This window comes from Xenopus laevis, chromosome 4L (assembly GCF_017654675.1).
Source record: "Xenopus laevis strain J_2021 chromosome 4L, Xenopus_laevis_v10.1, whole genome shotgun sequence".
Taxonomy (NCBI): Eukaryota; Metazoa; Chordata; class Amphibia; order Anura; family Pipidae; genus Xenopus; species Xenopus laevis.
Genome location: NC_054377.1, coordinates 71,401,405 through 71,425,156, shown reverse-complemented (window position 1 = coordinate 71,425,156; position 23,752 = coordinate 71,401,405). Strand labels below are relative to the sequence as shown.

The window sequence follows — 23,752 nt, the reverse complement described above, 5'->3', positions numbered from 1 at the left end:
AAATCAAAATGAAGTTTAACTATTACAGAGAAAAAGGAAATCAGTCTAAAAAATAAAAGCTCTTTGCTTCAATAAGTCTCTAAGTAAGATAAAAGCTGGCATGTGCTTTGTATTCCTAATATTAATATTGGACATTGTATAAAGGAACCATTCACTTTAATTCCCTGCAGCCCTGTCTGTGTATAAAGAACAGGCAAAGCATCGGTTCAGAAAGGAATGGTCCTGTAAGAGTTTTTTTTTGTTTGTTTTTTTAAAACCGGCCCGATTAGAATAAGAATAAGAGAATTAGAGTATATGTTTGCACTCTGCAGAACCACTGCTTTTGGTATGAATCGATGCAGAGGAAGTACTGGAAGGTATTCTGTATTCACAGAAAAGTCATTCTGTTTCAGTTGCATGACTTATAAATGGATGGAAATGTCGGATGAAGTTGCAGAGTTCATCCGACACAACGTGACTGTCAGAGGCAGATGCAGCGTGCATCGTCTGCATCCGACAGTCGTGTCGCGACGGACGAACGATGCGACACCATCTGACGTTCCTGTCACTTACCTTATTTCCGTCGATCCGACTTGACGCCTGCGTTTTTGCGCAGTGCGTCGGATCACGCCGAAATTGCTCGTCGAGTTTTACCCTTAGGGCAAAAGCATGTGGGGTGTTTTGTGCAGCAAGCATTTTTGCACAATTGCACATTTTTACTGTAGTGCGGTGATTCTAATGCTTTCTTCTAGAAGTGACTTTTCCAATTATGCTGCCAGCATTCATGTAGGCCACAAAACATTATATGTGTCATCACACTTTCCCCCATATGTAATAAAAAGCACTATGGTTGCCCAGGAGCAGTAACCCATAGCAACAAGTAAGATGTTTGCTTTTAAACAGGTGACCGGTAAATTGTACCTGCTGATTGGTTGCTATGCAAAAATGGATTTATGAAGAGAGCAGTGGCACGGGCCAATGAGAAATCCATTGATATTCATAGTGCTCAGCCTGTAGCGGCATTGGTATTACGTGCCATAAGATCCAAACAATAGCATCAAATTAAAGGAGTTTAGCTCAAAATAAGATTCACAACATTTTTATACCAGCCCATATAGGAACTCAGGCTTGTTGCATCATTTGTTTGTTTTTTTGTAGAAAGAAATGAGAATGCGGTAGCAGTGCCTCTGCAGTCTTCAATGATGGCAACTCAGCATGGACCAAAAGGCTTTCTGCAATTATCTGATTCCATAAATGTATGTTTGAATAGCAGTGTATCTTAGTAAAACAATCTAGGGAAACCAATAGTTTAATTTGGCATTAATAGCCAACAAGTAAAGGTATTGAGTGAACAAGAGTGTAGTTATCTTAGTTATCTTTAGTGTAATTGGTCAATTTCCCCAGACAAAGTCCTATACTATGCAACAATGCAGCTTAAAAAACATATTTATAGTACAGGTATGGGACCTGTTATCCAGAATGCTTGGGACCGGGGTTTTTTTCCCGGATTAGAGATCTTTCCTAATTTGGATCTCCAAATAATTTTTAAAAATTTAAATTATAAGATTATAATGGAGTCTATGGGAGCCATCCCATAATTCTGAGCTTTCTGGATAATGGGTTTCCGGATAATGAATCCCATAACTGGATATTCTAATAATAAGTCAGAAAGTATTAGGACATACCCTATTGTGTGCACAGAACATTAACTGCATATTTTCACTTATATGTACTGTATGTTTGTGGACAGCAGTAAAACTGTGCAATTCAATTTTGTGGTTTCATTTCTGGTTTTGGAGAATTCCCTCTGGCACCTTCCATACTGTATATGTTTAGCTGGCACTATGCAGAGAAGCAGAGTTTGGTGCTTCCTTCATTTTCTAAGTAGAGGTATGGGACTCGTGATCCAGAATGCACAGACCTGGGTTTCTCCCAGATAACAGATCTTTCCATAATTTGTATCTTCATAAGTACCTTGTACTGAATCACAACTAAGATTTAATTAATCCTTATTGGAGCTAAACAATCCTGTTGCGTTTCATTTATGTTTAAATATTTTTTTAGTTGACATGGTATGGAGATCGAAATTATGGAAAGAGCCCTTATCCAGAAATCCCCAGTTCCTGAGCATTCTGAATAACAGGTCCCATACCTGTATATTGTCAAATGGTTTCAGTGTAGATAATTTACCATTCTCAAGTTTTGTTATTTCTATAACCATATCAAAGTTCTCTTGATAGCAAATGAAATTTTCAACACGATGCAGTCTATTAAATTTGCAGTTAGTCTTTATTTTTTATTTCCTATGAGCTTTGAATTTGCCTTTCTAATTTATGGCCACAAACATCAGATTTATTATTAATTTCTATACTTGTATTATACTTATTAAAATACCTTGTTCCTTCCCTTTCTATTCCAGAGCCTTTCTTATTTTTCTGACTTGCTTTTAACGTTGTGTTTTCTCCTCTCACCTCTGCCTTTTATTAACTCCACTCCATTCATGTTTTCTATGTCTACATTTAACACTCAAAGACACTCAAAGACAATATTATTAGAATAATACTGTACCTTTTGCCCTTTAGGCCCTGGCGGTCCTGGAGGCCCTGGTTGACCATGATGTCCCTAAAAAATATTTTTTCAAGGTTATTGTAAATGTAATAATGAAACCACTGAATAATAATAATGATAATTAAACATGTAAGCATTTATTGATACTACTGCAGTTAAACTAAAAAGGATACTAAGTGCCAAACTTTTTTTAATGATTGGAAGAGCTTTTTGGATAGGTGTTGCAACAGCTTTGCCCCTCCCTTGTCAGATGTAGTAAGTCATAAATCAAAGAACACGCTGAGGCACTTCCTTTTACAAAAAATTTAAATTTGTTGATCTAAGGTGAAAGACCAAGTTTGCGAAAGCTTAGATAACTCAAGTTGGTGGTATATATTCATAACAAAGTAACAAAACCATAAAATAGTTAGGATATTTGGTCTGGTGCAGTAAGATTAAAGATAAGATTAACAGCTATTGATGTCCTCTCCCAACTCTGCATAGGTCTCTCTCACAGATTGTTTACCCGTGGTCCAAACTATTAGCTCAGCCTGATTTGCCCAACCACCTCAATGGTTGAACCAGGCAAATATTTGTGCATTAAGTGAACAATGGGTAATGGCACAAGGTGTTATTTCCAGCACTGCTTCATAATTCTGAAGTTTCTAACACACTCCATTCACATTCACAAGATGGAATTTGCAAACTGTCAGATGTTCATAACCAGCTGTCCGGATGCATATAGATTTGTTTTGAAGAAAGCCTTGTACTGAAACATCTTATCTTTCACACGTCTCTCACACTATCAGTTTGTAGCATATACTCCACTGCACTACAGTAAACAAAATGCCTTCATGCTCATTTATCATCTCTATGAACACCTGTTTTTTATTCTTTAATACTCTCGTGCCCACAGGGTTATTAACAGTTTAGTAGAGCTTTCCCCATTCCTTGAGAGCCAAAAACACCCTGCAGAAATGTATGTTGTTCTGATGTATATTAAACTATATAGAAACTGCAATCTTAAAGGGGACATACATGCACCAATACTTAATGTAAAATTGCTCAGTGTTTTTTCTGAACACTTTTGCAATTTACAGGAACTATTTATTTTCTTTTCATGACATAAGCAGGTGTACACTACTATCATGAATGTGTAACTAGAGCACCCCTGATTTATGTCCTGGCAACACACAGACAGAATGGCATAAGCTTAAGTTACCAATGCAGGAAGTGCCTCCTGAAGTTTCTCTGCTCAGTTGTATCATTTACTGTGACAGAATCAATGGAACTGAGCAATAAAACACCAGAGCACACTTCCTGCATCAACAACTTAAGCTTTGTGAGAGCTGAGTCCCCCCCCTTAGCAAACTGTGATAAGTTCTATTTTTACTGATAAATATGGCCCCTAATTTGAGTTAGATCTTTATTTCCTTTAAGCCTTTTAATTACGTACTGTAGTAGGAAAAACAGACGGAATTGCATCTAGTACCCTTACAATTATGCCTTGGAGTTCCATAACCAGTATAAAAACACTCAGCCTTCGGACTTGTGCATTTATATGGTCATGGAATCCTTGGTAACTATATTTTACAATAGGGAGTACTTTATTCACTATCTAAAATAATTTTGCTGTAGCATTCTTAGGGGCAGATTTATCAAGGGTCGAAGTGAATTCGAGGGAATTTTCGAAGTAAAAAAATTTGAAATTCAAAGTAATTTTTTGGATACTTCGACCATCAAATAGGATACTACGACTTCGATTCGAAGTAAAAAAGATTGAATATTCCACCATTCGATAATCGAAGTACTGTCTGTTTAAAAAAACTTTGAATGCTATGTTAGCCTACGGGGACCTTCTAATTTTCTACGTTTTTTGAAGTCGAAGAAAAATTGTTTGATCGATCGCTGAAGTCCTTCGAATCGTTAGATTCGAAGGATTTAATGGTTCGATCAAACGATTTTACTTCGACCGCAAATGGCCATATTCGATGAAAAAAACTTCGACTTCGATAGTCCAAGTAATTCAATTCGATGGTCGAATTTTGAAGTATTTTCAACTTTGAAATTCGATCCTTGATGTAGACAGAAGTATTTTTAGGGTAAATAAAAACTCAGCAGCAAACACGGCAGCATATAAACATATATAAATGTATAGATATATGTATGTATAAAAATGTCTTACCCCATATCCTGGAATCCCAGACTCCCCTTCTGGCCCCATTGACCCTAAGTGCCCCTGTTTAACATAAACAAATATCAGGCATACATTGACATTATAAAATTAAGTATGGCATCAATTGCATTAAAAACATATTTCTCCTCCTTATTTGTAGTGTGTCTGTTATGAGTTAAAAGAAAAAAAAAAGGTTTGGTCATTCACATGTACTGCAGCTTGCCTGATAAATGCACAAAAGATAAATTCAAATACATGTATGAAGAAGTAATGTTTTATTGTGCTCATCGGCAAATAAATAAAACCTCTTCTTTAGCTTCTATAATTTGTATCTCCTGCAAGGAGTGCCTGACAGTGCAGACACAATCAGCTACATTCTACAGGCACAAGTACCTTACCCTAATAAAGCAGGCTGCACAATCTGAATGACAGATATTCTTGAACTATATATTGAACAAAATACAGTATCCCACCACTTGCATTATGCACATGAGTTATTTTTAACAAGGAAGATCTGGCTACCTACCTGCTCTTGTGTTTAATAGCATACCCTAAGCAAAGGATTCTGATAAGGATTAATACAGATTTACTAAACAACATGGCCTGAAAAAAATACACACTGATCATGATAGACTAATAATAAATTATTCCAGTTGCTTCATCCACAGTATTATTCATACCAGTTGTCCTCTTGTTCCTCGTGTTCCCTTGGGTCCCAGTTCCCCAAGTAAACCTTGGTCTCCGGGGCTTCCAATTTCTCCAACTGGTCCCATTTGTCCCTTTTCTCCCTGCAATAAAAATTGTACACAGTTGAGTACACAGTTTCCACATATAAGCCGATATCTCTTTAGAGTAACAGGCACTGGCATAATATCAGTTTATCATAAAGATTCAGCATGCCAAAAAGAACACAAAGAAGGAAGGGTGTGTGGGTATTTAAATGTTATTCTATTATAATCATGTTCAAAATAAATTAGAATTTTATAAAAAGAGGGAATCTACCTCCTAGAAAGATGTTTAGTGTGCTATTGCATTCCCTGCAATGGCTTACTAAAGCAAATTAAAAACATTCTCTGTGGCTCCAGTGAGTGCCAGGCTGCAAACCACATGTTCCTTCTGCATATCACCTGCAGCCCAGCACTCACTACAGGAGCAGCTCCCAAGTTTGCTTCAAAGGAACAAACAACAACAAAAAATCTTCCTGACAACAAAATGTCAGTTGGTCAAAAGTGCAGTCACCCACAAACAAATCAGCAATTAGTTTTGACCAATCTACTACCAGTTAGAAATCTAATTATAGTGCTGTCGTTTAACACCTTGGTATATCAACTCATGCAGTTAATATAACATGTATTTACTATATTAAACATCTGTTTTATTATTTTTAAATTGAGTTTCTACCAACTATTTTGTTGTTTCTTGCACTAAACACAGAAAATTGTGAAACTACACATTCTACTTCCTGGTTCCAACAAGCAAATTTAAACAAAATCCACAATCCACTGAGAAGCCCTTTGTATAAAGAAATTCCTCCCTTTCCCCTTCTCTCAGCTCAGCCTGTTAAGTTGTGAGCTAAGAAGCAGTTCATACAGTGAGCTTCTGACTGGACTGCTGATTTATTTTTAACAGGACAGTATACCCCCCTTTTCATTATTATCTTAATTAAGAAGGCTTGTGCTAAACATACTTTTTGCCTATTATTTTCAATTAAGAAATATCTATAGATTCTGTTATTTATGACACTAAAGAATATGAAGCCAGTTTCAAGTTAGTAGTTCTTGTCAATTGTGGTCCCAAAAAACTTCAAAGGAGCTGATAAAACAAATTTATTTGTAAGTGTGCGTCCTTCCTATTTCTGCAATTTTGGATATTTCCAGCACATTAAGCCTAGTGATTTTGGATTGGACTGCACTGCACTTTTCACTGTTATATTACTGATAAAACTATTAACCAGTCCATTTAGAAGCCCCTAATGATGAGCAGCTCAAAATCTGCTTCTAGGACAAAGGAGAGGTGTGTTTGTTTGTTTAAAGGTAGATAGGGCACGCTGAAAAAATTGCCCTTTTTATAAAGGAAGGGGGAGGTGAGTAAAGTGAACATCAAATTTTAAATTACTGCTTTAAAGGAATTGTTCAGTATAAGAATAAAAACTGGGTAAATAGATAGGCTGTGCAAAATAAAAAAAGTTTTCAATATAGTTAGTTAGCCAAAAATGTAATGTATAAAGGCTGGAGTGACTGGATGTCTAACATAAGAGAACTGAACATTACTTCCTGCATTGCAGATCGATTGGCTTCCACTGATTGGTTATCATGCGGGGGGATACATGGTTCATAACTGTTGCTTTTGAATCTGAGCTGAATGCTAAGGATCAATTGCAAACTCACTGAACAGTTATGTCCATGTGGCCCCCTTAAAGTCATTGGGTCAGATTCACGAAGATCCGAAGTTGCGCCGGCGATAGCTTCGCCACACTTCGCCAGGCATAGTTTCGCCTGCTCTAGGCAAATTCACTAAAATGTGAAGTTGCGCTCAGGGAGGCGAACGGTATCGAAGTTGCTCTAGTGTTAATTCGTCAAGCAAACCGACGTTACGCTAGCGATTCCTAATTTGCATACGGCACCAAGTTAAAGTACAATGGATGTATATGTAGCACCAAATACCTTACACTACACAAGCTGGGAAAGCTTCATAAAATATAGAGTTGTTATTTTGCCCTATACATGTGCCCACTGTATAGTTTAGGTGCCATATGTTAGGAAATGTAGGGGGGAAAGAGGGTACCCCCAAAAAAATTAATCTTTTTCAGCCTATCACCCTTAAAAAAGGAAAAGACGCCAGCGTTTTTTGGGACTTTTTTTTGAAGCAATCCCTATCTACTCTATTGCTCTTCGCCTGGTCTGAGGTGGCGAAGGCAAGTCTGGCGCAAGAGGTAACATTCAGTAAAATGCGCAAGTTAGTGAATTAGCATAGTTACGTCCCATTCGCCATAGCGCAATTTAGCCTGGCGTAAGGGTGCGAAGTAGCGCTAGAGTAGGTCCACTTCACTAGTGAATTTACGCCAGCGCCCATTAGTGAATTGGTGAAGTTACGAAATGACGTCACGCTGCGAATTTGCACCAGCGTTAGTCACTTCGCCCTTTAGTGAATCTGCCCCATTGACTAATTCAGAGTTAGAGAGATACAAAGCAAGAAGTGGGTTGTTTTTCTGTTATGTTAGACATCCAGTCACTCCAGCCTTTATATATTACATTTTTGGCTAACTAACTATATTAAAACATTTTTTATTATGCACAACCTATCTATTTACCCAGTTTTTATTTTTACTCTAAACTTTTCCTTTAGAGTGGCACACAAATAGGAAAATATAGATTTTTAAAAAAAATTAAAACAATAGGCAGAATATAATTCCAACTCAATTCCTCTTTATTGTGCAAATTTCTAGCAAAGATGTTTTTAGGTCTATGCCGTCCCTTTAACTTGCTCATTGGAACCAGGAAGTAAAATGAGAATAGTTTTATTTTTTGCCTTTTGAAGTGGAAGAAATGCAGTCACTACCATTTAATTCTGGTGTCATTGTTTAATTTTATGCTGATGGCAGTTGTACCATTTAATGGTGGGGTCACTGTGCCACTTAATGCTAGGGTCATTGAAACATTTTGAATTTGGGTTACTGGGCCATGTAGTGCAGAGGTCACGGTGTCATTTAATGGGGGTCTTACTATAGCATATCACCTCTATATTTTTGTCCCCTTTTCTGTTTTAAAATTATGGGTACCGTATACAAAAACATGTACAGTATATGGAAGACATATAAAAAGCATGTATTCCCCCTAGATATTTCAGTGAATCTGAATGAAAATCAAAAATTAAGAAATTACATCAACCTTTTTGCCAGGGCGACCTCTTTGACCGGGATTTCCTGGCTTTCCTTCTGGCCCCTGTATATAACAAAAAGCATAGAATTCAGATGTGTAACTATATTTAAAATGTAGAGTGAACAACAAATCCTTCAAATTACATAGTTAAACTGACACAGTCTTAAAAAAAAGCCTGAAAATACTATTATGTAAGGCTGCTCGGCTATTTTGCAAGGCTATTATGGCTGACATAATTTTTCTTATCCTATTATACAGACATCTGACAGACTCTTTTACAGTAGTTAATAAACAGTGCAAAAGTTAAGTTATGATAATTAGACTAAGAGGAAGAAAGATCTGCTTTGTGGATCCTAGTCTCGACCACCCCTAGTCAAAAGACACTTAAGAATGTATATGGCAGACGTTTTTAAGTGTGATGGATAGTGTGCTACATTCAGAAACCCTTCTGTAATGTTTAGTTGAGGAATAAGGTTGTTGATGTTGATGTAGAAAGTGGTATATAAAAGAAAACCCTTCTCTATAAAGAATGATGAAACACCCCCCATATTTATTTTTGTGACCACACATAATGTTAATGCACATACTTAAAAGGGAAGTGATCAATCATAGAGAGAAAACCCCCATTGAATTGTGTTTGGAAACTCATGCAGAGTACTCAAAAAGGTTTTACATGTGCAACATGTCTTTGGAGCTACAGCTGTTTATTTTATGAGAGGCATATTGTAGCTAATTCTCTGCCAAAATTTTGATTATTCTGCCATCAATGGGCTTGTTTTTATTGTATATTTTGTAAATGCATCTTTGTTGTGTCTCCAAAGCACAATGAAAAGATTTTATTACTCTCAATAATATAATGTAGTTGTGGAAGAAAACATTTTGCTTTACATAACTGAAAAAGTTAATGACCCTTTTTGTGATTGTATGGAAGCATCTATTCTCAAACATTGAACTTTCCAGTCAAGGAGCATGAGGTTTCTGCATATTAATAAGGTGAGCAATTAGTGTCACTTGCTGGAAGACTATGATGTGTAGTTCTTTATTCTAGCAATTTAATCCCTTAAAAGATTAGTATGAAATATCTTAATTTGATAGTTTAAAACCCACCAATCTAACTATTTTCTTTAGAAGCCTAGGGGCTAATCAGGAGTTTCGGGTGGTTATCCTTAAGTGTATAGACTTTGATGAGGATCCTTTTATTCCTCCAGGAGATGATCACAAGATTGAGGAGACTTTAAAAATGGTGAAATGCTTTTTCAAAATCTACCCTGTGAGGAATATGCCATTTCATTGATGATAGAAATGCTTGGTAAAAATATGAGTTACCAACAGTTCTCCACTGGGTGAGGGATCTATATAGTATGAATCTGTGTGATTTGTTATTGAAAATAAAAGTTTAACCTTAGACTTTGAAAGTTTTTTTTAATTCATTGGAGAGGGAGGTTGCACTTTAGATGAAAATATTTTAAGCAGGATGGCAATATGTTTGGCTGCATATGCCCTAACCAAGATAAGGTTACTATATCTACTGCCTTTCTAGCAAAACAGCAACAGTTCTATCACGCTCCAAGCAAATGACTCTTGATATCCACTCTGAGCTGAAGCAGTGCAATGAAGAACTGAGGTTTCAACTATATTTATATACGAACCTCTAAGACTAACAGCACATGAAGTGGTTCAGGCTTTCTAAATACTAAATTCTATCCTTGTTAGAAACACAACATCAAAAATTTCCCCCCAATCATTGTTTCCTATATGAAAAACATAAAAATGCCAGTAAAGGTGATTTCAGTAAAGTGTTCTTGTAAAATAAAACAAATATGGGCAAAATGCCTGAAATTGCTCAAGGATAGAACATTGTGAAAATATTGTTAAAAAATTATTTGGTGTTATAATAACAGGGGTGATGTCAATATCCCTTTAAACTATGTGTTTGCAGAATAGATACCTGTCACCCTAAGACAAAATTCCAAATCCTATAGTATGATGTTAGTCAAGCAATATTAACTTTACTTACACTATATAAATTATTTTAATTTTGTTTCTTTGAGTTTTGGAATTCACAATCACAGCAAGCAGACAGCAGCCATTTTGTAAACACTGTTATTAAAGGAACAGTTACACCAAAAAATGTAAGTGTTTTAAAGTAATGAAAATATCATGTAGTGTAGTCCTGCACTGGTAAATCTGATATGTTTGCTTCAGAAACTCTACTATAGTTCATATAAACAAGCTGCTGTGGCGCAATGGCGGAAATTGAAAAACGGCTATATGGCACAGGTTAACAAATGGATAACAGATAACACCATTAGACAGACAGAGCTTATCTGCTATCTGCTGTGTAACTTGAGCTTTTTCTCCTTTGAATGGCTGCCCCCATTGCTACACAGCAGCTTATTTATAGAAACAATAGTAGTGTTTCTTAAGCAAACACATCAGTTTTACTAGTGCAGGGCAACAATGCATTATATTTTCATTACTTTAAACCACTTTTATTTTTTGACGCTACTGTTCCTTTAAGGAAAGCTTTGCATTATTCCAAAATCTGGTTAATTCCCCAGAATGGAGGACATCATGCCCATGCACTGACTACAAAATTAGAATTTACGGAAGGAGGGGGAATGTGGGGAGTGCAGTCATCTAAGAAGTGCAGAACGTAAAGTGAAAGTAATTGCCAGCCCCACCTCTGAGTGACAGCTAAGATATTTAAATGCATTTATAACAGGTATGGATGTTTTAATGAAAAAAAATAAAGTGGGTTTCATGTTCAATTTTAAAAAGACTTTTATTATATAGCTGTTTATGTCTGGGTGACAGGTACGCTTTAATAATATCTATCATTTATCTAAAAAAAATATATATGGGCATTCTTAAGTGAGTTTATTGTCATAAGCATACTTACTTGTGGGCCCACGTGGCCAGGCTCGCCAGAAGGACCCTGAATTCCTGGAATTCCTTCTTCTCCTTTTTCCCCATTTTCACCTTTAGGACCATTATCCCCTTGCTCTCCCTTTAAAGACAAATTAAACCATAGCATGATACCAGGTATTAATATCTTATCCACTAGATAAATACAGGTACATTTCTTTACAATATGTATTCATATATTTTACATAGCCCATATTAAGAGCCAGCCTAATCTAAAAGAGAAAACCTATCTCATGGTTAATCTTAAAAAACTCAACTAAAATCTATGGGAAAATCTGCAATGGGATTAGGAGATGTTTTTGTTGCAGGCGTATTTTTTGCATGAAAATTAATCTGGTCCTAAGATTTTTAATGTGTGATTTACAATGCTAGAGCTGTAAGAGGTACAACATTCTGCACCTCGGTGCGTAATCAAGATACCAGGGTATTGGGTAAATGATTACAATCTTTGGGGGGTGTCTAATCTTTGGTACAACACAGTGATGAACACTTTCCTTCTCTTTTAAGGAATTGGTCAGGAAAAGTGTTTCCAAGTATAGGATTTTTTTTCAGAATATTAGAAAGATTGTTCTTCCATTTCTGCATCTCTTTATACATCTTCAAATTAACCCTGTCTGCACCGGCAGGGAACACATCCAGATAACACATCCAGATAAAAAAATTAAATAAAAAATAAAGATGTGCTACACACAATGCCATGAGTGTGTTTTCTATTTTTGGAATTCATTTTGGGATTCATGTTCCCATTAAAATTTTTCATTTTTAATTATCATTAAATTTTCATTACATAGAAAAGAAGTATGAATAATTTCACAATTTGTGCATAATATTATTCATCTCTGATATTACCTTGGGTCCATCTTTGCCCTGAATGCCTTCTTCCCCTGGAGGTCCAGGATCCCCCTGATAAACAAAAAACATGTTAAAGAGCCTTTCAATTAAAAACAATGTTGAAGATTATTTAGCATAATCTATTTAATGAAAGTCACAGTCCTAAGGTACAGTACCCATATAACATTAAAATATTCCACCAGGCCCATTTTGATTAGCTCACACTCTTGCCTCAGTGGCCCAGCACAAATTCCATGAGCTCTGTGACAGTCCAATCATTTTACCACAGAGAGGACAGTGAAAAGTAATGTAAATAAAAACATTTATGGGTTACAACTTTTGGAAAGGAGACTTTTACTATAACAGGGTTTCTGTTCTTCCAGGCATGTAGAGATGTCATATGATTTATATGTACCACCCAAACCATGTATTTTCTTCAAAAGCTTCATCTACCTTTAATCTAACTACTAAGTAACTGTATTTATAGTAACATTTCATAGTAATTAATCTGGCATATTCTGCCTTAATCTGTGTTCTTGTCTCTAAGACTACCATCTCTTCTAGAAACCATTTGCTATGACAACCCTTTTTCCACCATTGTCCTGTTAACTTCAACTTAGTTTATGGAAGGAAACCGACACGGTGGAGATTTCATATATTACACACATGGTCACTAATTCTTTTATGTATCCCTCTTCCACTGTTTTTTAGTTCATGTGCTTTTCTGACCTTCTTGCTCTACTTTTTTAAAAATGTTTACATTTTCCATGTCTGCCTCTATTTCCCTTTTCTTTTTCTTCACTTCTCACTTTTTCTTTATGCTATTATGTTCTTTATTATCTTATGTTCACCTTTTGTTCCCGTCCTACTCATTTTTTCCTTCTGTTCCCCCAAAGCCATTTCTTTCCTGCTTTTGGTCTCTACTTTTCTCTACCCTGATTTATATTAGAACAACCTACAGGAAAGAAAACACTTGGCTGAAGACCACAAAGGACACACCTGCCATCCAGATGTATCCTGTGTAACATCAATCTGAGCCATTGAGACCATCTATAACCTAAATCTAGATGTAGTTTAAGTGAATCAAGCCCAGTTCCTGTATTTAGTTACACTTGAATGATTGATACTTAGTTATGTCACTTGTGTCATGAAATTTAAGTATTATAAAAACAATGTACCTATCTTGTAAAGTACAATGATTCCTAATGTTTTATGTGCTGCTGCACCTATTGAGCTACTGGCACTTTCTGACCAGGCGGTAGCATTCTGGTTTTCCTTTGCATCTATTGTCAATAGGTGCATCATGTGTGCACCTAAAGAATCTGGTGCAGCCATCACTCATTCAGTGAACACCAGAAATTACTCCATCTGGATACAATTAAGTTTGATTTGTGACAACATGCATGTGCAGTTGCAGAAATTTTGGTGAGTCTGACACAATTGTGGTATGCACTACTAGCCAATGACATTTCTCCCCCAGTATCTCAGGTTCTTAAACATTTATAACATCTAGCATAGCATTTTAGCGTGCAGTGTCACTTTATCAAAGGGGAACATTTATTAGGTTTACCTTGTACCACTAGATATACTTCAGTACAATAATGGTTGTGATTAATACAGACTGTGCTTTAATTGCTAGTTTCCAAAACTAGTAATTAATATGAGATGATTAAAACCATTTTACATAATTTTTTGTGGTCCTGCAAATATATAATGCATAATGTAATTCCATAATTTTACATTTTCATGGATTATATACCATTTTTCTGGTCTCCTGACAAACATAAAATGGGGGTTCTACTGTATATACTGTGTCTATTCTGTTGAAAAAGAGTCTTATGCTTGAATCATTATATTAGAAAAGTTCTATTATTTTATGTCTAGACACATATTTAAATACAATATTGCAAAACATAACTGTAGCAAATTCCTTACCCGTAAACCTGGCTCTCCTTGTGCTCCAACATTTCCAGGAGGACCAAGTTCTCCCTGCAAAATATACAAACAAATTATAATATGTAGAAAATACCAATAATTATAACTACAAGGTTTTAAAGCAAGCAGGAAGGAAGATGATTTTGATGGCCGCGATCAGTTTGTGGCGTAGTCATATATTGATCAGTCTGGGCAAAAGCTGTATCAGGATGTATGTATGTATGTATGTATGAATGTATGTATGTATATATAGAGGACTGTTATAGAAGACTGTTTTTTTTTCCAACAATGTATTAAGGCTTAAACCTTAAAGCTGCACAGAAGTGTACCCACAAACTGCCAGGTTTATTCAGCCCCAAAACTGCTTTGTGAGTATACCGTGGACACCCAACCTGTTGCAGGTGTAGCGCTATAGTAAATTGTGTGTATTGTACACCACTATTAAGCTCCACTCCCAATAAATGTGCCCCGGATGAGACCTGTAATCTTAGGGAGTGAGCCCTCGAAACGGTGTGGAGGCAGGGTGTAGTGCAACTGTAACTGGATTCAGGGTTTAATAATTGGGCGCCAGTGGTTCTTATAACTTAAACATGAACTGATTTATTGAACATACACAATCCTCAGTGGATTATACAATAGAGCATGACAGGATTTGGTATCACATTGAATAAGCAATACTCAGAGCGCCTTTTGGTCAATATTAGTCCCCACAGGCAAGAGGACGTGCTCAGCAGCAATAAGGGTACAACCAGCTTTCAGCCTTTCCCTAAGTGGAACCTGAGGGGAATCTATCTACCCTGTTCCTATACACTTAGTCCCTACTTTTGGGCTATTAGTACCCGGGATCTTAATCCCTCTGACTATCCTCGTCGGAGCCTTGAGCTGCTCAGCTAAATAACCTGTCTATCTGTCACTCCTAGAGTGACCTATAATGGTGAGTAGCCTATCCTGACTAATCCTAAGGCAATCAGGTTCCACTCAGACTCAGCCTGTTAGCTCAGGCTAGATCCAGCACAAAATGGACACTGAAAGCATGGCTTCAGAGCAGAAAGAGCAAACAGTACCCCTCTCCCAACTGTATTTTAGGACCCAAAATAGGTGTCCATAACATTGAGGGACTGCCTGCACAAAATACTAGGGGTGGCTATTTTACACATCCCTACACAGGTATAACATTTGTAAACATTTTTAATTATTACGATTTTAAATCTACCTTTACACCAGGCTCTCCTTGTGGACCAACTTCTCCCTCAGTTCCAGGAGGACCCTATAAAAATGATCTCTTAATCATCAAATGCTGCATTGTTACACACTACAAATGTACACATGAATCAAACATATAGGGGAAGATTTATCAAGGGTCGAATTTCGAAGTTAAAAATACTTTGAAATTCGATTGAAATACTTCGACTTTGAATATCGTTTGTACGATTCGAAGGATTTCAGTTCGACTTCCAAAAACTTAGAAAAATGCTCTAGAAGGTCCCCATAGGCTAACATAGCACTTTGGTAGGTTTAATTTGGCGAAGTATTGAAGTCAAAGTTTTTTTAAAGAGACAGTACTTTGATTATGATTCGAACGATTGAAGTCGAAGTCAAAGACGTAGTATCCTATTCAATGGTTGAAGTATCCAAAAAAATTACTTTGAATTTCTAATTTTTTACTTCGAAAATTCCCATGAATTCACTTTGACCCTTGATAAATTTGCCCCCTAGTGAATAGCACTTTTTCCAGTAAAGGTCATGCTTTTAATGGACACTGAATAAGGTAGTTATTTTAAGCACTCTGATGTCACAAGTGATGTTTGTCTCTAATGTTAATATGAAGGACCCGTATGTGTAAGACCTGGAGTTATATTTACCTCTGCTAATTTATGATCTCTACTCTGGCGCCCTGCAGAGATCTAATATTTAGTTAGGATTATTTCCTTCCTCCGATGCTGGACTCATCAAATCAATTCTGTTAGATCATGGTGTAGTCTGTGGATGATATCACTATCATTGTTCTTAATTTAATAGGGATGCACCAAATCCGAGTACTTTTCAGGAGGATTTGGCAAAATCCGAGAATTTTTCGACAGAGCCTGGCTGAACCAAATCTGAACCCAAAAAAACTGCAAAAAAATTTGCCACAGCGCACTTTCAACAAGGATTCAGATTCAGTTTGGAATTCAGCCACATCCTGAATAGATAGATTCAATGCATGTGGTATATTTAATAACTAGAGCTAGGGGGCATATTAATTAGAGAAAGTTTAAGAGAAACGTCAACACAACATTCTTCAAGAACTATTACAAATTTAGACTGATAAAAGTTTTTAGAGATATTATTTTTCTTTTAATTTAATTACATCAAATCCAACTGGACTTCCCTGCCTCTTTCAGTTGTCCTCCATTCCAGTTCACCCTTTATGTTTGAACTCTGCTTTTAGAGATGTTATTATTTTTCTTTTTATTTAATTACATCAAATCCCAACTGGACTTCCCTGCCTCTTTCTGTTGTCGTCCATTCCCGTTCACCATTTATGTTTCAACTCTAGGGGGCAGATTTATTAAGGGTCATGTTGAAAATTTGAATTTTCAAAAAAAAAATTATTTTTAAAACTGTCAAATTTGACAGGGAATTATCCAAACTCGAGTCGAGTTTTTCAAAAAATTCTAATTCAATTTTCAAGATTTATCATACTCTGGTCCTTTAAGAATTCAAATGTGACTTTTTGCCACCTAAAACCTGCCGAACTACTGTTTAAGTCAGTGGGAGAGGTCCAAGGATCAATTTGGAGATGTTTGCAGCCCTCCTGACACTCTAGTTTTAAGAGAAAAAACTCGAATCAAATTTGACCGAATTCAAATCGAATTTGAGTTTTCGTGTCGTTTAAATTTGTCTGAGTTTAAAAAATTTGATTTTTTAAATACATTTCCCCAATAAAATTCTAAATTCATTCGAATTTAAAGGAGTTTTAAAAAACTCACATGAATTTGAAATTCGACCCTGGATAAATGTGCCTCTGGATCTTTGCAGAATCACAGTGTAAAAAAAGTCCAACTGTTATTTAGCAGGACATCACAAAATTCCTGGTCCAGATTCCAGCTAAGGTGCCATACAATGGACACTATTTGTTGGACACTTTGATACAGACAAATTCTGATGCAGCTTGCTGCTTTATTTAAATGTGTATAATGTATTTAAAACGCTAAATCTCTTTCACCATGTATCCATTTCTAATAAAAGACGGTCACACTGTATAATAAAATTATTACGCACCTCAAGGCCTGTTTCCCCAGGTGGTCCAGTTTCACCTTGTGGTCCCTTTTGTCCCTAACATTAGAGATAAAATGTATAGAATGTACATTAGCCACCTGTGAAAAAAGTTTATCATAATCCTCAATATCCTCAAATACCCATGAGAAAATAACATACTGAAATCTCTTTTCACATTCTTAGAAACCTTTCTTTGTTCCAAAATGAATATTAATATGCACCATGCCCTGTCATGGATACTTTAAGAGATGGAACATGTTCTCTTTTTAAGATGATTAGTAGAGTGTGCTAAAATGACACCATATCAAAATAGCAAAATTAGCAAAACAGTTGGCTTACAAGTTGGCCTAAAAAGTTGGTAGAAACATGAATTATGTGATAAAGTGGAGGCCATTAACTTAATCCAGAAAAATATTCCTGGTGGCACTCCGGATAAATATAAAGAGGTATGATTTATTGTGTCATAGTGGGTAACAACATTGCCTTACACATTTCAGGAACACTCTCCCTTAATCAGTATGATTAAGGGAGAATGTTCCAGAAACGCGTAAGGCGATATTTTTCTTGGATCTACTACAGTTGGAACACTGGTGGCTAAGCACACGGAGCCTGAAGAGCTGATTGAAAGGACTGATGTGGTGGGTTGAGTCTTGAGCGGTCACACTTCCATTGACTGCCATTAACTCAAGCCCTGGACGAGTTCATCGTATATCTGATTTCTCCACCACTACCCGATTTATAAAAATGTCTGTGGGTGCAAGGTGCAGCAGAGTACAGCAGTGCTGAACTCTGTGGCACATTGGCTCTAAAATTCAAGAACCCATCAAATACAATTTATAGTAAACTTACTGGCTCTCCAGTTGGTCCCTTGTCTCCCATACTTCCAGGGGTGCCTGGAGGACCCTGATCAAACAGACAAACAGGAAAACAGCTTATAGATTGGACCAAACAATGTTATACATTTCGCTAAGCATATAATATTAATTAGAATATATACATCAGTACAAAGCAGGAAAAGTAGAAATATGCCTATATTTAATAAGGTACCTATTTATTGGATGGTTTCCACTGATGATATAATTTTTTTCCTTGGAACATAAGTGAAGGTTGTCAGTTTGTGAGTCACAAATCAGGAGCAAAGATTCATAGGCATCTGCATGGTTACTACACACCAACTAAAATCCAGTATGCTCAGAATTTGAGTTTTTTTTTGGCTTTCAAGCTCTTTAGGACCCTGTTTACCTCTTGTATTGGTTACTTTTGTAAAAATAAATTATATATGGATTTTGGGGTTACTGGCCACATCAACCAACATACAAGTGGCATGTGAGGCTTTGTTTTTTTCATTATTCTTAATTAATAAACTGATGATTCTCATACTTTTATCATATTTAGTTCCTATAATTCTGGGAAAAGCCAATGAGACAAAAAACTGCTATGTGGGCCACTATCCTCTAATTACATTACAGAAATAGCCAGATAGAACTACAGGTATTTTTGGCCCATCTGTTTGCAAAGTAGCTTCTCAGACCAGTGTGGCCAAATCTGCATAGCCAGATAGAAAAAGAGAAATAATGTTTAATTTAAAAGGGGTTTGTATTTTCCTTTAACAAATACATATTATCTACCATGCATCCTTATTTCAAAGTACAGTAATACCCCACTTTTGCCTTTCCCCAAGGACCTGGCAAAACTAACGTAAAATCTGGTAAAATGTAATATCCAGGAAAAAAAATAAACAGCCTATGAGGCAGGACTGCAAATAAACAGCGAAAAATCTGGGAAAGCGTACATTTGGGGTATGTAAGATTGGGGTTCTACTGTATCTAACACAGATAGAGAAATATGGATGCCATTAGTTTTGTTGTTGTCTGGATATAAAAAATACAAAAGAAAAGAAATTACATTCCAAATTTTACTATCCATTTTATACGGTTTACTTTTTTTTTTGTCATTAGCCTTGGTATAAAATGACATCCCTCATTTCATGAGACTGAACAGATTTATTTTTAAATTGTATCCAGGGAATTGGAACAGAAGCAAAATTCCGGTCATATAACTGGAGCTATATTATAAGAAATGCCAACTCACCTGGGGGATTTAAACATAAACGTATCTTTAGTTTAGCCCAAATTGGACTGCACATGACTGCAGACAGTGTTAGTTTAAGAAACACTGGAAAAATATATCACAGACAGGATAATAAACCCATATTAATTTCTGCTATTTTAGCAATCGGATGCCATTTAGGGAGGAAAGCTCTCAAATAATTACTTCAAGCCTTTTCTACTGTGCTATTATTTTGGTCTAAAAAATGGGATTGAACATACTCTATAGTTAACAAAGTTTGAAGAAGAAGTTTTTTGTGTTGATAGATTTAAAAATAAAAGTATTATCTTTAGATCTCCTGGAATATAAACGATATTTAAATAAATAGGGAGAGGCTGATTTACTAATGCTGTGAAAATGAAGCTTATGCTTGCTTTAATTAAGAGATATCTATGTTTTTTACTATTTTAGTTTCAGGGCAAACGCTAAAACTGAAGAGTAAATTCCAATTTCCTGGTTCTTACAAGCTGGCTAAACAAATTACCAGACCACTGTATAGTGAGCTGCTGCTCCCACTGCAGCCTTAGTTAGGCTTTGAGATATGGAAGAAGGGGGTTTGTTTTTACATAGTATGTCTCACTGGACTGGTCATTTGTTATAACCACCTCTTAAGAACTAAGATTGAGTTTTTGCCACTACTATGTTTAAAAGGCCGTATGAAAATGTAAAAGATGATTCATCGGCTCAGCTTAATGGTCAGTTTTCAGAATCCCCTCCTGTGATTTTATATGTTCATAGTGAATTACAGATACCATTTACATGACAGAGAAACTACTTGACAGTGATGAGATTGAATTATTCATTGTTTTAGTATAACTTTCCAGTTATATGGATACAAATATTAACATCTTACCGATTTTCCTTGTTCACCTCTGTCTCCAGGATGACCAGCTTTTCCCTATAAAACAAAGTTTAAAAACATTATTGAATTGATAAGCTAAAAAGAACCATGTCAAAAACTCATAGAATGATTACATATAAAAAAAACAAACTATGCGTATGTGTGGGGCCAGTTTATATAAATGTGTTGGACAATGCAGTTTCATAGATTCATACAGTACAGGTATGGGACCTGTTGTCCAGAATGCTCAGGACCTGGGGTTTTCTGGATAATCGAATGTTCTGTAATGTGGATCTTCATGCCATAAGTCTACTAGAAAATCATGTAAACATTAAAAAAAATCATTGGAGTTGCCTCTAATAAGGATTAATTATATCTTGATTTAGATCAAGTACAAGGTACTGTTTTATTATTACATAGAAAAAGGAAATCATTTTTTAAAATATGGATTATTTATATAAAATGGAGTCTATGGGAGACATACTTTCTGTAACTTAGAGCTTTCTGGATAACGGATCCCCATACCTGTATACCATTTGGCAGGACTACTGGTCTTGGGATACAATCTGTAAACTTTACCACCAGGAAAGTATGATAATACAAACATAATAACAAACAGGTAAAATTAATAACAACTACTTTTTACTAGTAATCTCATTTATACATGTTTACATGAATATTTTAAGCTAAAGTAAATTATATATCTAGTTTATTTGTAGAGTATATGATTATCAGTATAATATATGCCACATATGCCCACAGTATGCACAGAATTTTTATATATACAAGACTGGGGTAATTGAATTTTCACCCTGCATGCGGGAATTAGAGGAAAGTTGACTACCAATACAGTGTTTCAATGGTTTGAGTAGTTGGGTCAAGAACATCATTTTACTGACTGTCCTTGTGTGGACTTTGATTCTAAGGAAGCCATGTGCTAACCATATTTTAAAGTTCAAGAATTCTTTTGTGACTTACAATTTGCCCAGGTAAGCCTTTTTTTCCAGGTTCGCCATGTTCTCCCTATAAAAACATTAACATTGATGGGTGTAAATAAAACAAAAACACATGGCCAGAAGAATGAAACAATATTTTACTTTGTTGCTACCTTCATTCCTTCCATGCCTTGTTCTCCTGTTGGACCTTCAGGCCCTTGAGGCCCCTGAAACATCAAAATAACAACATTGCTTGGCTTGTTAAGCACATCAAGGAATAAAAAGCAATGCAAAATATAACTATCCTCTTTACACTGGGAGAGTATATCCTTAGTTCTGCTAGACAGAATGAACACAGATAGTATGGTAGTTATGTAATAAACAACATAAATATGTTTGCCACTTATGTAGTAAACCATAGTAGCCAATCAGTAGGTAGCATTTACTGGTGAGAAGTTTCGTCAGAATGGATTCTATGGATTATTAGATTTTTACAACTGTAAGACCTTTTATCTCATTACTCTATATGTCTGCTACCTTCTACCAAATTCTTTTAAATGACTGTAGAAGCACAGTTTGTATAGAACTGCATAATGCAATAAGTATGCTGGCATGCATTGCTAATAGTGCTTGGTGAATCTGACCCATTTTGCTTTGCAGAAAACTTGCAAAAATTCTCCAAACACACTGATTAGTTTGAACAAATACAGCAGGTTTATTTTTGGGGATGCACCGAATCCACTATTTTGGATTTGGCCGAACCCCAGAATCCTATGTGAAAGATTCAGCCAAATACCGAACCGAATCCGAACCCTAATTTGCATATGCATATGCAAATTAGGGATGGAAGGGGAAAAATTTCCTTGTTTTGTGACGAAGTCACACGATTTCCCTCCCCACCCCTAATTTGCATATACAAATTAAGATTCGGATTTGGTATGGCCAGGCAGAAGGATTCGGACGAATCCTGCTGAAAAAGGCCGAATCCCGAACCGAATCCTGGATTCGGTGCATCCCTATTTATTTTCAAGGTGACATTATGCCATTGTGAGCATCATGTGCAGAAACGTTGCTGTCATAAATACTTTGAATAATTATGCCAGTGTTTCTTACCCCATACAATTGTATGGGGAAAATATGCAGGAGGATTTCCATCATAAAGCAACTACTGTATGTAGGTGGGATAGCATGAAGGATATGACGTAGAATATAAGATGCTTAAGTGGCTGCTATATCTTTAAAATGGTAGTTTGCCAGCCCGAACCAGATGAAATTACTTTTGGGGAAAGATATTGCAGTTTATAAAAGAATTAAAAATGAATAAAATTTGTAAAAAATATTGTGTGTGGTGGGTTGCTATTGTCATTTTAGGCTGCTTAATGCAACTGAGAATGCAGCTTCAGTGAATGTCACTCGGCATCTGAATCAAACCCAAATCACCTCTTAAGTAGAAAAAGCATCGAAATTCGACCATCAAAGTTTTTTTACATCGAATTTGGCCATTTGCGGTCGAAGTAAAATCATCGAACGATTTTACTTCAACCGAAAATGGCCAAATTCGATGTAAAAAAAACTTTGATCTACTGGTTTATCCTAATATGGCATAAACACATCCATTAATTTGTGGGGAATAAATATTCTAAATAAAGCCACAAATGAAAGGTCAGATACTTTCCATCAATATATTCCCTACAGCAATTTTGTGGTGAAGTAGTGTGTAACGATGCAGATAATATTCCTGGGAAGAAGAATGCCACAGTACAAAGTACAATTAGCAGTCAGCAGGTCCTTACAAGCTTCCTTGGAATTTAAGCTTTCATTTTACATTTTTCAAATATGCTCTCAAAAATAACCTGTGACTGTATGTTCTCACAAAGCAGGGCTGTCCAATGCAGCTAGGAAATAGATTTGTTCTAAGCACCATACAATTCATAACATGTAAGCTCCTAGTTAATATTTAAAAAAAATCATTATTAATGGTACAATGAGAAATTACATTTATATTACTTTGATAAAAAAATGACTCAACCAGGCGAAAGGTTAACTCCTGCACAATGCAACACTGTTGTTGTTGAGAGACACTAAGCATACACATGTGGGCTTATTTTACTATTTACTTATTTTACTATTTTACATACCACTTCAATATACACATGCATTCACATATATTTCAAGAAAATCAAATAAAAAGAGCTTCCGATGTTGTTCCACTCAACAGTGCAAAAGAGTGTAAAGAGCTTTTATTTACACCTGAACACTCCTTAGATTTTCAGAGCAAGGAGGAGAAGGTAGTTAATCAAATTACACATTCTACTTAATCTCACTGTAAAGG

General features: G+C 35.9%; 1 protein-coding gene across 2 annotated transcripts in view; it reads right to left on the bottom strand.

Annotated features, from left to right (window-relative positions):
• The window catches only part of col24a1.L (collagen, type XXIV, alpha 1 L homeolog), a 156,314-nt gene that overhangs the window by 25,492 nt on the left and 107,070 nt on the right, over positions 1–23,752 (bottom strand). For both annotated transcript variants that reach the window (XR_001935320.2, XM_018258139.2), the window contains exons 29-41: positions 21,594–21,647; positions 21,464–21,508; positions 20,498–20,542; positions 18,385–18,438; positions 17,539–17,592; positions 15,488–15,541; positions 14,275–14,328; positions 12,358–12,411; positions 11,483–11,590; positions 8,590–8,643; positions 5,383–5,490; positions 4,712–4,765; positions 2,548–2,601 (exon numbers count right to left, since the gene is read on the bottom strand). Coding sequence is in view for 1 of the 2 variants with exons in the window: in XM_018258139.2 (XP_018113628.1) it covers positions 2,548–2,601; positions 4,712–4,765; positions 5,383–5,490; positions 8,590–8,643; positions 11,483–11,590; positions 12,358–12,411; positions 14,275–14,328; positions 15,488–15,541; positions 17,539–17,592; positions 18,385–18,438; positions 20,498–20,542; positions 21,464–21,508; positions 21,594–21,647 (792 nt within the window). In the remaining variant the exon portion in view is untranslated. The remainder of the gene's footprint in view (positions 1–2,547; positions 2,602–4,711; positions 4,766–5,382; positions 5,491–8,589; positions 8,644–11,482; positions 11,591–12,357; positions 12,412–14,274; positions 14,329–15,487; positions 15,542–17,538; positions 17,593–18,384; positions 18,439–20,497; positions 20,543–21,463; positions 21,509–21,593; positions 21,648–23,752) is intronic.